General features: G+C 48.5%; 1 protein-coding gene and 1 long non-coding RNA gene across 5 annotated transcripts in view; one reads left to right on the forward strand and one right to left on the reverse strand.

Annotated features, from left to right (window-relative positions):
* WBP1L (WW domain binding protein 1 like) overlaps positions 1-12,132 on the forward strand; it is a 61,042-nt gene extending 48,910 nt beyond the window's left edge. For all 4 annotated transcript variants that reach the window (XM_047073381.1, XM_047073380.1, XM_047073379.1 and 1 more), the window contains 2 exons: positions 6,942-7,103; positions 8,441-12,132. In XM_047073381.1, coding sequence (XP_046929337.1) covers positions 6,942-7,103; positions 8,441-9,183 — 905 coding nt within the window. In that variant the 3' untranslated portion in view covers positions 9,184-12,132. The remainder of the gene's footprint in view (positions 1-6,941; positions 7,104-8,440) is intronic.
* Positions 316-1,306, reverse strand: LOC124507105 (uncharacterized). Its single transcript, XR_006960934.1, has 2 exons — positions 1,270-1,306; positions 316-638 (listed from the first exon to the last, which is right to left on the reverse strand). It is a non-coding gene; the product is annotated as an uncharacterized LOC124507105 (long non-coding RNA).
* Positions 12,133-15,539: the final 3,407 nt, after the last annotated feature.

The raw sequence follows: 15,539 nt of genomic DNA on the forward strand, positions 1-15,539 counted from the left end.
AGCAGGGTGGAGAGTGGGAAGCTGGGGCCTTCTTCTAAGCCCCGATTGGAACCCTGCTCCTAGAGGTCCAGGCTTCTGGACAAAAGTAGGTTCATCAGTAGTACTTGGGCTAGCTTTCCAATGAATGTAGCCAAGAACAGAACCTAGAAGCAGACTTTGGACTTGTTCCACTGTCGCTTTTTTATGGAGTATTTTTTGGGGGGAATAAAAGAGGAATGGAAAGAAAACCCTTCCCATAGGTGGTCATACCTGTAACAAGAATAGTAGTAACAATCTAGAGAACTTATTATATGCCAAGCATGGTTCTGAGGACTCTCCATATATCAACTTGTTTATTCCTCACAGTGACCGGTAAGGTAGAAACTGTTATTCTCCCATTTTACAGGTGAAGGAAGTGAAAACAAAATTACCAAGGTCACAAAGCTAGGAAGTAGTTTTGTGAGCTGTGATTTGAATCCAGGTCACTGCCTCTTCCCTTCTATAACTGCAGTCATGCTTATAGGAAGCTTGTCCAGTCTTTCAGATGAACTTGTAAGTCTTCTGAGGTCTTCTGTTCCCTGATTCAGGCCTTTTCCACAGAGGCAGTGGCAGGAGCTCCTGCTGAGAGCTTTAAGGGGCCGGGGAGGTCACCCACCATCCTATGACGTAGAAGGAGAGCTAATTTACAGTATGCTTTGGCTTCCTAATGAGGAATTTCCTGCCCCGTTGGGGAGTGGTGTTTTCCCAAGTTTATAGTGAACTCTGGGGCACATGACTCAGTTCCTACATTGAACTGTGATTGTTTTTCAAAACTTGTTTTCTGTTTTGCTTAGCATGACAAATGCTCCCCACCATGAGATCACAGCTTTCAAAGTTGTCATTGGGGAATGTAGTCTCTGGGTAGATGTGTGTTTGGAAAGGAGGGCATGCTTCTGTCTTTCTCTGTGTGTCTCTTTCATTAGGTTTTTCTTTTGTAAACTTTCTTCCTTGTTTGTGAAATCTAGCAAAAAGATCAAAAGTTTGTACAACTCCGGAGGGACCAGTCTAGATATTCTCCCTTTTAAACTTGGTGGGACATTACTTTGACTCCAGTGACTCCCAAGAGAGTCCATTTTGTGAGGGCCAGACGAGAATGCCTTTTGCCTTCCCACATTAACCCCACCATTGGGACCAGCTCATTAAGGGTCTTTTCTGGACCTGTGCTAACACACCATCTTGCCACTAGTCGCATTCTGCTTCCAAGTTAGATTTCCCTCCGTTTTGACCCACACACATAATCTTTTGTCATACTGTAGTAGAACTGAAGAGGGGTGTCTGGCTGGCTCAGTTGAAAGAGTATGCAACTCTTGATCTTGGGGTGGTGAGTTCAACCTCCATGTGGGGTGTAGAGATTACCTAAATAAATAAAAACTTAAAAAAAAGAAATGAACAAATTAGAACTCATTTTGAGACTTGTAACATAAATATAACATCACACAACTGGTACCTGGTAGGGAGACTTTTTCTACCTGTTATTCTACATGAAAAGAAGTAGGGTGGTGGAATTTCAATGGACACATGAGTTGTCTGGTGCTCTCTTAGATATGACTAAGGCAGTTTTGCTAAGGGTGTGTGTTCTAGTTGTCTCATTTCTTCCCCCAGTCTCCTGCCCTGCCTAATTTTTCCTTTAAAAAAAAAAATCTGTTTTTCTGTTATACTCCTAGTTTGGTGGATCTCAGTCTTTTTTCTGGATGAAGGATTCCCTTAAGAATCTGATGAACATTGGGGCGCCTAGGTGACTCAGTTGGTTAAGCATCTGGCTCTTGGTTTTGGCTCAGGTCGTGATCTTGGTGGTTCGTGAGATCAAGCCCAGAGTGGGGCTCTGGGCTGACAGCGTGGGGCCTGCTTGGGATTCTCTCTCTCTCCCTCTCCCTCTTGCCCTCTCTCTCTCAAAATAAAAATACGTAAGTATTTTTAAAAAAGAAAAACAAAAAACAAAACATTAAAAAATAAAATCATGTTTCTTATATAGTCTATAAAATGAGAAATACTGTCCCTGGATCATTTATATTGCAGCATAGAGGTTGAAAGTTGGTTTACCTTTTAGGTAAGAAACTGCTGAAAAAAATGCCTTGGGAGGTAAAAACTAGTTGAGTTAGATGCTAATTATCTAATGAGAGAATGTACGTTAAAGGTATACCAAGAAATATAAAGGATTGTGAGACTATGCTGGGCAGGTGAGAGAAATATAGGTAATATGGACGAGTGGTTAGCCCAGAAACTCTTAGACTGGACTCTAAAATGCATTTGGAAACCAGACTCTTCAGCAGAATGCACTGTACTTTTTTGTGCCACCAACCCCCAGCCCTGAAAAGGGTCACAGATCCAGATGGCAGGGGCTGAGGATGTTACGGGACAGCATCAGGGAACCACTTCCCTCCCAGAGCTCTTCTCTGGCCTCAACACCATTTCTGAGGGCTCTTGTGATGGTGTTTATCCAGTCCTCAGTCAACCAGCAGCAGGAGAGAAAAATATAAGTGAAATTAAGCAAAGGTCATTAGTGAGTCTGGGAAAGACCACAAGGGAGACTTCTTGACTTCACCTCATGTGTATGTTCTCTGCTTAGGAATGGGGTTTTTCAGGGCACCTGGGTGGCTCTGTTGAGTGTCCAACTTCAGCTCAGGTCATGATCGTACAGTTTGTGAGTTTGAGCCCCACATTGGGCTCTGTGCTCATAGCTCAGAGCCTCAAGCCTGCTTCAGATTCTGTGTCTCCCTCTCTCTCTGCCCCAACCCACTCGCATTCTGTCTCTGTCTCTCTCAAAAATAAATAAACATTAAAAAAAATGGTAGGGGTGCCTGGGTGGCTCAGTTGGTTAAGCGTCCAACTTCGGCTCAGGTCATGATCTCATGGTTAGTGGGTTCCAGCCCCGCATCAGGCTCTGCTGACAGCTCAGAGCCTGGAGCCTGCTTCAGATTCTGTGTCTCCCTCTCTCTGCCCCTCCCCAGCTCATGCTCTGTCTTTCTCTGTCTCTCTCTGTCTCTAAAAAATAAATAAACGTTAAAAAAAAAAAAAAAAGAAATGGGGTTTTTCTGTTTGCTGATGGGATAAAGGGAAAAAATCCTCAGCCCATTGTCCTCCGCCTGTTCTCTGGTTGGGAGGCCTCAGGAGAAGGTTCCATTGAACACTGACATGTGCTGAAAGCAATTAGGTGTCATACATACAATGGTGTTGCCCGCCTGCCAGGGCCAGGCTGCTGTACCACTGTCCCGTTTCACTGTGGTGGCTTTGTGAGAAGATTCAGCAGGGACACCTCTGGGGGACAGAAAGAGCCATTGCCAGAAGCCACACCCTAAATGTCAGTGCGATCTTTTGGAATATTGTATTCTGGTACAAATGGGGAATAAAAGCAGGTTTATTCACATACAAGTTTGTTTGGGGGAAAGGGGGGCTTTTTTTTTTTTTTTTTTTTTTTTTTAAGTAAGCTCTGTATCCAGCACGGGGCTCAAACTCACAACCCTGAGATCACACAGTCTACCGAATGAAACAGCCAGGAATCCCTGGGCTTTTTTTTATAATTTATTTTAAGTTATTTTTATTCTTAAAAAATTTTTTTCTTAGATGTTTATTTATTTTTTAGAGAGAGAGAGAGACAGAGCATGAGTGGTGGAGGGGTAGAGAGAGAGGGAGACACAGAATCCAAAGCAGGGTCCAGGTTCTGAGCTGTCAGCACAGAGCCTGATGTGGGGTCTGGAACTCACAAACCGTGAGATCATAACCTGAGCTGAAGTCAGACACTTAACCAACTGAACCACCCAGGCGCACCCCCCCCACCGCCCCACCTTTTTTTTCTCAATAATCTTAACTCATTCTGATAAGAGATTCATGTGAAAATGCTTAAGTTCTAAACACAAATTTATCATCACAAAGCAGGTAATCAAAAATACAGGCAGCATTTGTAATAGAAAAAATTGAAATTAATCAGGTGTAGAGAACAAATGAACAGTAATCTGTTCTTAGTAACAACTCACCTTACAATTGTTCCTCAGGTAAATTTTTTTTTTAAAATTTTTTTTTTTTCAATGTTTATTTATTTTTGGGACAGAGAGAGACAGAGCATGAACGGGGGAGGGGCAGAGAGAGAGGGAGACACAGAATCGGAAACAGGCTCCAGGCTCTGAGCCATCAGCCCAGAGCCTGATGCGGGGCTCGAACTCACGGACCGTGAGATCGTGACCTGGCTGAAGTCGGACGCTTAACCGACTGCGCCACCCAGGCGCCCCTCAGGTAAATTTTTTATTGAGAACTATATATATATCCTTTTTATTTATTTATTTATTTATTTATTTATTTATTTATTTATTTTTTCAACGTTTATTTATTTTTGGGACAGAGAGAGACAGAGCATGAACGGGGGAGGGGCAGAGAGAGAGGGAGACACAGAACCGGAAACAGGCTCCAGGCTCTGAGCCATCAGCCCAGAGCCTGACGCGGGGCTCGAACTCCCGGACCGCGAGATCGTGACCTGGCTGAAGTCGGGCGCTTAACCGACTGCGCCACCCAGGCGCCCCTATCCTTTTTATTTTTTTATTTTTATTTTTTTATTAAATTTTTTTTTCCACGTTTATTTATTTTTGGGACAGAGAGAGACAGAGCATGAACGGGGGAGGGGCAGAGAGAGAGGGAGACACAGAATCGGAAACAGGCTCCAGGCTCTGAGCCATCAGCCCAGAGCCTGACGCGGGGCTCGAACTCACGGACCGTGAGATCGTGACCTGGCTGAAGTCGGACGCTTAACCGACTGCGCCACCCAGGCGCCCCATCCTTTTTATTTTTAAGAACTACATGTTCACCTTAGAGAAATTTGAAATGCAGATAAGCAAAAAACAGGAGATCTAATACCAGAAAATCTACTGTCCTGTCATCCAGGTCAAAGGTGGCTTCGCTTTTTTTTTTAATGTTTATTCATTTATTATTATTGTTTTTTAATTTTTTTTTAACGTTTATTTATTTTTGAGACAGAGAGAGACAGAGCATGAACGGGGGAGGGTCAGAGAGAGAGGGAGACACAGAATCTGAAACAGGCTCCAGGCTCTGAGCGGTTGGCACAGAGCCCGACGCGGGGCTCGAACCCACGGACCGCGAGATCATGACCTGAGCCGAAGTCGGACGCTTAACCGACTGAGCCACCCAGGCGCCCCTATTTATTTTTTGAGAGAGGGAGAGAGAGAATACCAAGCAGGCTCTGTGCTGAACATCACAGAGGGGCTCAAATTCACACACCATGAGATCGTGACCTGAGCTGAGATCAAGGGTTGTATGCCTGACTGAGCCACCCAGGTGCCCCAGGATCATATTTTATGCTGTTTTGTATTTTGCTTTTCTCTCTCTCTTTTTTTTTAATGTTTATTTATTTATTTTGAGAGAGAGCACACACGCGTACAAGTGGGGGAGGAACAGAGAGAGAATGAGGGAGAGAATCCCATGCAGGCTCTGCACTGCCAGCACAGATCCTGCTGTGGGACTCAAACCCACAAACTGAGATCATGACCAGAGCTGAAATCAAGAGGCGCTTAACCGACTGAGCCACCCAGGTGCCCTGGTTTTTTCACTTAATGTTAGAAACATCTCTATATGTCAAAAGTACGATTCGATGAATATTTTTAAATGATTTATGTCATTTCATTGTGTGAATACATTACCAGAAGAACTTAAAAACCTGTCTAGAAATTTATTATTATTATTTTTTAAGTAATTTCTCCTCCGAATGTGAGGCTTGAATTCACGACCCAAAAGAGGTCTATATGCTCCACTTACTGAACCAGCCAGGCATCTTCCCCTCTTAATTTTTTAAAGAAAGGACAGCAAAAATATAAAATTGGTCACAGACATTTTTAAGTTTAATTTACTTTGTTTCCAGGTTTATAATTTTAAGGGCAAAATTGAAATTTCTCCTAATCCTACCACTTAAAAATAAGTCACTATTTTTGTGTTTTTCCTTCCAGTCTCTTCCCCTCTGTGTGTGTGTGTGTGTGTGTGTGTGTGTGTGTGTGTGTGTGTGTGTGTATTTTTTTTTTTTTTTAACAAAATTGCTCAAGGATTTTCTGTATACATTTGAAGATTGGAGAGGGGTCTTATATGGGGGTTTGCAAAGATTCTCTGAGTCTGACCCAACAGAACACAGTGGGAAACAAGAAGAAATAATCGGCCTGGAGAAGGGGAGGCTGCTAATGGCCCTGAGCCTAATGTAATCACAGGCCAAAGGGAGGTGGGGGTGTTATTTGCAACTGTAGGGGATGGAATTGTACTGGATTATATCAAGAGCAGAGGAAGTCATTTACACTCTCTAGGGAAGAGATGGACCTGAGGCGATTAGAATTTTTCCAAGTATAACTTTAGTGACTTGTATTACACCAGTGTGCGTGGAAGAGAAAAAGCCCATGATCTTTTTGGTGATATCAAGAGAATCCTAAGAATTCTCTTATCAGGCAGCCCTTCCAAGGCCCTTTGCAGTTGCTAATCCACTGGGATTTTGAGGGGCTCTTTGCTTTTGGTGAGTAGTCTCATATAGCAGCAGGAAGTGAGGCTGTGGACTGGCCGTACGGTACTGAGCAGGGCTTGGAGGTGGGGGTGGGAGATGCGTAATAAGAAGGGCCGAAGCATTTGTGTCCGGGACAAAAAGAGGAGGAGTGTGCTGTCCTAAAAGGTGAGCATATTTCATGCCCACCAAACCTAACACGTAGGCCCAGCGGTGCCAGACAGGTGCCTGTCACCCTCTCCCACCCCATCTTTCACTCTGGCACAAGCACGTGTGAAAATTGAACACAGGTTCCAAATACGAATTCACTCGGTGAGGCCCGACAGTGCCAGCCTCGACCAGGTGGGCACTGTCTGGGGACCCCCCCCCCCCCACTCAGAAAGCTGCCCCTCTGGCTGCTGTTCACACGCTGCGTGTGCCTCTCTGCCTTCCTCCCCGCCCCCAGGGTTCTGGCTGGTGTGGACCATCATCATCATCCTGAGCTGCTGCTGTGTGTGCCACCACCGCCGAGCCAAGCATCGCCTTCAGGCCCAGCAGCGGCAGCATGAAATCAACCTGATCGCCTACCGAGAGGCCCACAATTACTCAGCGCTGCCATTTTATTTCAGTACGTACACGAAAGGCCGCCAACCCCCCCCCCACCCCAGGGAGGACACACAGACTGTGGGCCCCCGTGGGCCCTCTTACCCAGCACAGCACAGAGTCTTGCAGCTGTGGGAATGAGGGGCACTCCCCTTCGGCACAGAGGAGCATGTGAAGCCGCTGGTCCGGTCCAAATCCACACCGGCCAGGTTCTGACCAGGTTTTGGATCCTTTAGCAAATTATTTTTTTAAGGCAGATGGTCAGAGGATGTATGATGTGAGTAAATCAAGGTTTAGATTCCTGTGGCCTGAAATCCTTCCATTTTGCCAACTGCCCTGTGATATGCCTGAGCCAAGGCTGCCATGAAAGAGGCAGATGGTGGCTGGGGCGGGGGGAGGGGTTGTGGTGGTGACACTGGGACTTCCTGAGAACCAAGAAACGTGGTGACTCACTGAAGGATACTCACGTGACTTCCCCAGGGGGAGGTTCTTCACACATGACCTCTCAAAAGGTCATTGGAGGCCCAGCTTGTCCAGAGCCATTCTACAGTGTGTTCTATAAAAGAAAGTGGCCACAGGTGTGGAATTACACATCCGGAAGCATTAAGTGCTTAGCACAGTGCCCGGCATATAGTAAGTGCTCAGTAAATGCTAGCAGTTACTGTTATAACCAGACCATCTGTGCCTTGAGACATTCAGCACATTCGAAAGATAATAAGCCTTGGTTGGCAGGACCCTCCCCCTTCGCCGGTAACCCACCCGCTCCTGATCTGAGTCAGGATGAGGCTTGGTTTGTCTCTCTAGACCACCTCCAGCCACACTAGATTAAGGGACAACACAGATTTCTACCCTCCCAGAAAAAAGGGCCCTTTACATCATATGCATCTGGAAGGGTGGTGGCGTGGGGAGGGGGGAAAAAAACGTTGTCAGGAAGTCTTAAATTAGGGTCCCTGACCCTGAGGCCTTATGGGACATAGATGGAGGACAGAGTCTGAGCAAGAAACATGAGACTTGGGGGCATGTGGAAACAGATCCGTTCCTGGCAGGAACGATCTCTTGGCCATCCACCACACTTGCCTAACCCTCTGCCTTAACTGCAGACAGGCAGAAGTCTTGCCTATGAAGCAGCTTTAGGGGCTCTCAGATTTCAAGAAGCTAGATTAGGTCACTCCCAGTCTGTCCCTCCTCCTCTGCACAGTTGTCCCATCCCCCTGCCCTGCCCACAAGCAGGAGCTGTAGCTGTCACTTCACGGGTATGGGGGGTGGGGATGGGGAAGAGGCCTATGTTTAGTGCAAGCTTTGCAGTCTGTCCTACAACAATTGCCAGTGCGGTAATTTCTCCTCCCTGCCTCCCCATTTTAGGGTTTTTGCCAAACTATTTACTACCTCCTTATGAGGAAGTGGTGAACCGACCTCCGACTCCTCCCCCACCGTACAGTGCCTTCCAGCTACAGCAGCAGCAGCAGCTGCCTGCGCAGTGTGGCCCCACAGGCGGCAGCCCCCCGGGCGCCGATCCCACCAGGGGCCCCCAGGGGGCGCAGAGCAGCCCCTTGTCGGGGCCCAGCAGAAGCAGCACGAGACCCCCGAGCATCGCTGACCCTGAGCCCTCCGACGTGCCAGCCAGCACAGCAGCCACCAAAGCCCCTGGGATGGAGCCCAGTGGTTCTGTGGCCGGCCTGGGGGAGCTGGACCCTGGGGCCTTCCTGGACAAAGATTCCGACTGTAAGGAGGAGCTGCTGAGAGATCACAGCTCCGAGCAAGGCAGCGCCCTCCCCGATAGCAAAGACAAGACTCCCGGCCGACATCGACGCTTCACGGGTGACTCGGGCATCGAGGTGTGTGTGTGCAACCGGGGCCACCATGACGACGACCTCAAAGAGTTCAACACGCTCATTGATGACGCTCTGGATGGGCCCCTGGACTTCTGTGACAGCTGCCACGTGCGGCCCCCCGGCGACGAGGAGGAAGGGCTCTGCCAGCCCTCCGAGGAGCAGGCCCGAGAGCCCGGGCACCCCCACCTGCCACGGCCGCCCGCGTGCCTGCTGCTGAACACCATCAATGAGCAGGACTCCCCAAACTCGCAGAGCAGCAGCTCCCCCAGCTAGAGCAGGCCCTGTCTGTGGCCTGAGAACTTGGCACAGCAACCAGGGTAGGGGGGAGCATCATGACAGAAGCATTAAGTGACTTTCAGAAAAAGTGGTACAGCCACTTCCGTTCTTTGCCCCCCGCCCCTCGCTCCTGCATTTTCCTACGTCTCCAGCTACAGCTGGGGGTCTGGATGCCTCTCTGCCCACAGGAGCACAGCGTTGTGGAGGGCTGAGAGGTTGGTTCGTTCTGTGACTCATTCCTCATATCCCACCCTGTCCCCCCTTTTCTCTTTTCAAGTCATATCTCAGTACCTGCTTGGGTCAGAGAGATGTGTGTTTCAGAAGCCCCAAGTTGGGGGCTGAGACTGTGCCCTGAGGTGACTTTGGTGGTGGAGTGGATTTATGCTCTGGTGTTCATTTGAGAGAACTTTGCTGTGTCTCAGCCTGGGAGAGGTGGCAGGTCTCAGCCCTGGGTGAATAAGGAAGGCCGCAGAGGCCCAGGGATTGTCACCCCTCGCTGCCAATGTCTGCAGAGCCAGAACTGGGCTCGTCCTGGGGGAAGAGGAGAGCTGATAGGCAGTTGTGTGGTAGGTTGGTGGGGGGCTTGCTGCTCTCAGATTCCAGGTGATCAGGTCAATGTACCACTGGGCATCCTTGAGGGGCCCTTCCCAGCAGGTTTTGGCTGGCCACAAGACTGGTTCAGTGTGGAACATCACATCACCTTCTTTTTTGGTTTCTCTTTAAACAACAACAGAGCTGAAAACAAGAACTTTATCAGTGGGGGCAGGCCAGAAAAGGGAAGTCTGTGGCTGTATCCCAAGTTGACCTTTAAAGAGCCTGACTGCCTTTGAGCCAGGAGGAGATGCTTCCTGGGCAGGCTTGGGGCTATCTTGAACTTCTGTGGAACCGCAGGAGGCCCTAAGCCGTGGCAGTGGATCTGGGTGCAACTCTCTGCATCTCTGTCCTTTGCTCTGTGCCTACGGGTGACCAGGGTCCTCCCCCACCCAAACACACAGTCTGCAGGCCTTCATGTCTCGCTGTTCTCTATGAACAAATGAGGAGGCTGTGGGTCCTCAGAAAGAGTGGTCCCATAGCCTGGCTTTTACACAGTATTTTCTCTTGATTCTGAATACGTTCTTCTGGGGTTTTTTTTGTTTTTGTTTTTTTTAAACTGACCACTCGGAAAAAAAAATGCCTTGGTTATCTGTGGTTTTCATGCCCTTTCCCAGTCCTTCCCCAGCCCCCTTTTTGAGTGGGGTAACTATTTTTGTAGCCTATGTGAAGAGCCTAAGTGGCCCCGGTAGGAGGGTGAAGGCAGTGGTCCAGAGGGCCTGCAGGATCCTTATTACTGTAGTTGAGCTTTGATAGGAATAACCTGAATGGAGAAAGCAAACAGCTAAAACTAACATTCCCTGTCCAGTGCTGTTCATATGAAGAGTTTGGTTCTTTCCCCCTCTCTCGAACGATGATATTCACATTAGGCATTGACATTGCAGTAAGAAAGGAAATATATATATATATATATATATATATATATATATATATATATATATATGTTTGTACAAAAATAGACAAATCCAAGGCTGTGAGGTGAACGAGTGTCTGCGTTTGGAGTCCACAAAACCAAAATCCATGTTGAACAAAGTGAAGTCTGTGTACAATGACTTTTTGGATAACCTTTGTGTGTCTGTCCATTGTGTGTGAGCCCCCAGCCCTGTTTTCCTGTGAATATACTTTGAATGGCAGCCATTGTGCTCACGTCGACCACACGTTCGGAGCAGAAATGGCGCTCTCAAGGTAATTTATTTTACACATTTACTGTTTACTGAACAAACGTCTGACTGTGTACTCGGGTGTATCCAGCAGCATTGTCAATGGCAGGCCTCCCCCCACCCCCCCAGCCCCGCGTCTGCCAGAGACAACTGTGCTCGAAGTAGAGGCTTTTCTCTACCCATCACTGCAATTTGCACATCGCTCCGTGGACACTCGGAGGCCTGTGTTCTGTTCCCTGTAAATGGAAACGTGCTCTGAACCTGTCTGCCCCCCTTGGCGCCTCCTGGCCCTAGGTGTCAGCCCCCAGGGGGTGTTCAAAACCACTCAGCACAGAAGGCGAAGGCGGAACTTCATACAGAAGCTTGATTGGATCTTCAGTGACAAGCTTGGACTAGCTGTGGCCCAGACGTCAGCCCTGTGCCTGGAATTGCCAGGAGAGTTTGGGAGACACCACAGAGCCAAAGGGCTTACCTCTCTCTGCCGAGGTCCAGTGTCGTGCAAGCAAGCCCGTGTGTGGCAGGAGTGGGTGGGAGTGTGTCTGCAGCCCTCAGATGCCTTTCCTTCCACCGTTGTTGTTGTTGTTGTTGTTGTTGTTGTTGTTTTTTAAATAAAATCCCAAACAACTCACTGAAGGATTCACCAGAATGAATCCTTCTTCAGTTAACTGATCAAATGGATGAAGTCTGGCCCTCTCAAGTTTCCTTCCCCAGTTGGGAGTGGGGAACTGGCCTGCGTGTTAACTGTTGGGGTCACTGCAGCGTCCTGCCCTAAAGGCATGAGAAGAAGAAAATGGAGCTGCCGGAGCCGGGCTTGATTCCAGGGGTTACAGTCCGGCCCCTGCCAAGGGGGGGGGCTCCCCTGCCAGGAGAGAGGTGGAAATAGGGAGCTGAAGGACTAGTCAGGGGGCCAGGGAGATTTGACTGAATCTGGTTTTCCAGGTGAACAAGAAGGAAGGGGTTGGTCTGGTCGAGGGTTTGGTGCTACAGTCAGAAGATTTGCAAATGCTAACACATTCCTGTGTGAGGCACATCACCATTTGTCAGTTCTTGTGAATATGTGTATTTTAAGCAATAAGATTCAGCTGGTCAGACTTTTCTGGGCAGTCTCGGTGACGCATTTCCTGTGCTGTGATTGTTCTGAAGACAGAGTGGCTCTAACCACTGTGAGAAGCCCAAATAAAATCGATCCCAAAAACGCGACTGTTCTTTTTTTCTTGCAGCACTTTGGGTTTTTGTTGTTGTTGTTGTTCCCCTTCCTCATACTTCAAGGCTCATCCTGCAAGATTCCTAGCTGCATTTTTCCCTGGTCCACACAGGGACCGAGAGAAGTCAGGGAGCGGTTGAGGACAGGCCCCTGGCCGGAGCAGAGACCACGGGACCAAGGGCAGGCTGGGTAATGCTTCTGCTGAGGCCACACTTTGTCCTAAGGAGTTTTCCCTAAACCCTCTCTCTGCCAAGGGTATATTTCTGATGTTTGGAATACTTTGTAAAGTTCCACAAGCAGGTTAGAATCAGACACAAAAAAAAGCAGAAACAAGTTTTCTCACATACCCGGAAGCTGAAATGACATTTGAAAGAAGGCAAGCACTCCGTGAGATCTTTTAATGATGTGATAGGGGGATGTCTGCTGGGCTCAGCCGGTGGAGTGTGACTCTTGATCTCAGGTTTGTGAGTTCGAACCCCGCATTGGATGTAGAGATCACTTAAAAATAATAAAAATCTTGGGGGCACCTGGGTGGCTCAGTCGGTTGAGCGTCCGACTTCAGCTCAGGTTATGATCGTGCTGTGCTGTTCGTGGGTGTGAGCCACGTTTGACCTCTGTGCTGACAGCTCAGAGCCTGGAACCTGCTTCAGATTCTGTGTCTCCTGCTCTCTCGGCCCCACCCCCGCTCATGCTCTGTCTCTCTCTGTCTCTCTCAAAAATAAACAAACCATTAAAAAAATTGTTTTAAATCTTTAGGAAAAAGATGATACGATAGAAATGTGGACAGGCCCTGGAATTTGATACACAAAGCATGTATTACTGAGTCTCCCACTTTGTGCCCAACACTGTGCTGGATGTGGAGGAGAATGCAAAAGAAATACTTAAGACAAAACCTCTGCCCTCTAGAAGTTAAGTTGCAGTCAGGAAGATAAAACACCCGTGTAAAATAGTTAACAACAGGAGGTAGACTGAGATGAAGTCAACAGTACAGATTGAGGAAATCTTGAGGAATCGTGGGGGCTTGTTTGAAGTCTTGCCTACCAGGCAGGGACTTAAGAACTGATTTCTAGGCCATGGGAGAGCCACTGGTGTGCCAGCGTCTGCCATCCTGGGCCAGTGATTCTTTCCTAAGAAAAGAATCACTTGTCATTTTCACTTGTCATTTTACCTCCTCCTTAGGACTATCCACCTAGAACTTAGAGTCACATGTAAGGAAGTCCCTGCCTTAAGGGAAGGACCAGGCTTCTGTCTCTGCCCAGGGAGGGGAACGCTACCGCCCAGCAGAACTTCTTGCGTGGCCCGTAGGTGGGCGAAGCAATATGATGTGCATCTTGGAACCCTCCTGGAGGGAGTTCCTGCCGCCCCAAGTGGAACTCTCCCTAACGGGCCCGCAGAGGATGTTGACAGCATTTGTCTTCCCCAGCCCCTGGGTTTACCTGCAGTTAGCACTATTGTCTAAGAGTCCAGTATAAGCTAGACAGGCCCCCGTGCCCATCTTTGACCCTGGGCCAGAGGTTGCTATTCTGGCCCCTCAGTGACTCTAGTGGGGTGGTTGCTGCCTAGTTCCTTTTAAACTGTTGGGCTCCTCCAAGTAAGCCCAGGGGAGCCATATTAGCATCTAGAGACAGTTTTGTTCTAGAAAGGATGGGGGGAGGACATCATTCCTGCCTTCATTAAACTAATGTCTGAGTGGCAAAAGAGGAGTACCACTCTCGCGGGCTGCGTGCTGGAGGCTGTGCATGAACCCTTGATACCTAGGTCCGTGGAGGCCCCCTCACTGCACCCCGGGGTTCCTGGGCCACTGAGTTCCTCATTTCTCTAACGAGGTATAGCGTCCTCTGTCTCTATTGCCCCAGGTGACCAAGTTCAGGTGGAGACAATACCAATTCTCTGAAGCACGAAACAGAGGAGCTTTGATGAACAGGAATTTCAAGAAACTCCCTGTTCTCCAGTTTCCTCTGTTTTCAGCCAGGGAGGAAAAGCGGGGTTTGACCCAGGAGAAGTGGGGAGTGCGTTTGACTGTTGCCCGAACCTCCTGGAAACCTGCTTCTGCCTGAACCTCGTGGCAAGGGCAGTGGGTCCTAGGAGGTGTTTGGGTTGGGGTTCCCAGCCTGGCACTTACCATGTGCTGGGCATCGGGAATGCAAATATGCCTTAGACCAGGCTCCTGATCTTCAGAAGAGCTAAGGATCCCAAGGGGGAGAAAAGGCACGTAAACAGTTTTGGTAGCACGTGGTAAGTACCATGAAGCATGTGTGCACAGCATGCTTTGGAAGAGAATGTCACCCACCTGGGGGTATAGGGTGGCCTACCTGGAGCAGGGACCACTAAACTGAGTTTGCCAGGTAAAGAATGGTGTGAAGAGAATCCTAGGTAAATGTTTGTTTTGCAGATTTTTGAGTGCCTACTATGTGCCAGGTGCCGAAAAGCACACAAAAGCATGGGAGGCCGAAATGTCTAAAGCTGCTAGCAATTTAATCTCTGTAGATAAGTGCATTCTGGGAAGTGACAGGAGATGAATCTGGAGAGGTAAGCTGGTAATAAAGTAATTTGTCTTTATTGTTCTGTTTATTGACTGCGCATTATCGGGTCTTGTGTAAGCATCTTACGTACTTTTTTTTTTTTTTCCATTTTAGCCTCCAAACAGCCATCTGAGGTATGGACTGCTTTCTTAACAGTGTTGAAGCATTCAGAGAAGTTGACCGACTTGTCCAAGACCACACAGCTAGTAAGCAGTAGAGCCGGGATTTGAACCCTGAAGAATTGGTTCTCACAAGGCACACGAAGAACTTTTGATTTCTTTTCAAAGGCGAGAGGGAGTCAGAGAAAGGTGGTGAGCAGGCAAGAAGCGTAGTGAAAGGTGAGCCAGACACTGTTTCCTCAGGAGCTACTTTATCCCCCTTGCTTGTCCCCCTGGCCTCGTCAGAAGCCTCCAGAGGCCCCCACACCACGCCAGGCATCCCTGCCAGAGGCCCTCTGTGCTGAAATGGCCTCACACCTGGGATAGGTGGTACACATTAATAGTAACTTCCCCGGGGAGGGTGAAACATTGCAAAAATCTCAGGAGTTAGAGCCTTTGGGTGGCTTGGAGGGGAGAAGAGGATTTGTTTGATCCAAAGTTTCTCCTTGCTCTCAGCCTGCTCCCCACCAGTTTAACCTTCCATTGCATGCCTTCTCACCAAGAAGTGTCGAGAAACCCAATCCCACTAGAAAATCTTACAAAGCACCCTCTGTGTTGGGACCATGAGAAGTTGGTCTCTGGGTTCTCCATCTACTTCCCAGCTGCCAGCATACCCCTGGCTGGAGAGGGAGGGAGGAGCGGCAGGCAGGATCATCAAGGCCTGCGAGGGAGGGTTCCTTGAGGTCCTGTCCTAAAGATGGACCTGCCCGGGCAACAC

This window comes from Lynx rufus, unplaced genomic scaffold (genome assembly GCF_022079265.1).
Source record: "Lynx rufus isolate CCGP_SWC_20201006 ecotype Redwood Valley unplaced genomic scaffold, mLynRuf1.p SCAF_11, whole genome shotgun sequence".
NCBI lineage: Eukaryota > Metazoa > Chordata > Mammalia > Carnivora > Felidae > Lynx > Lynx rufus.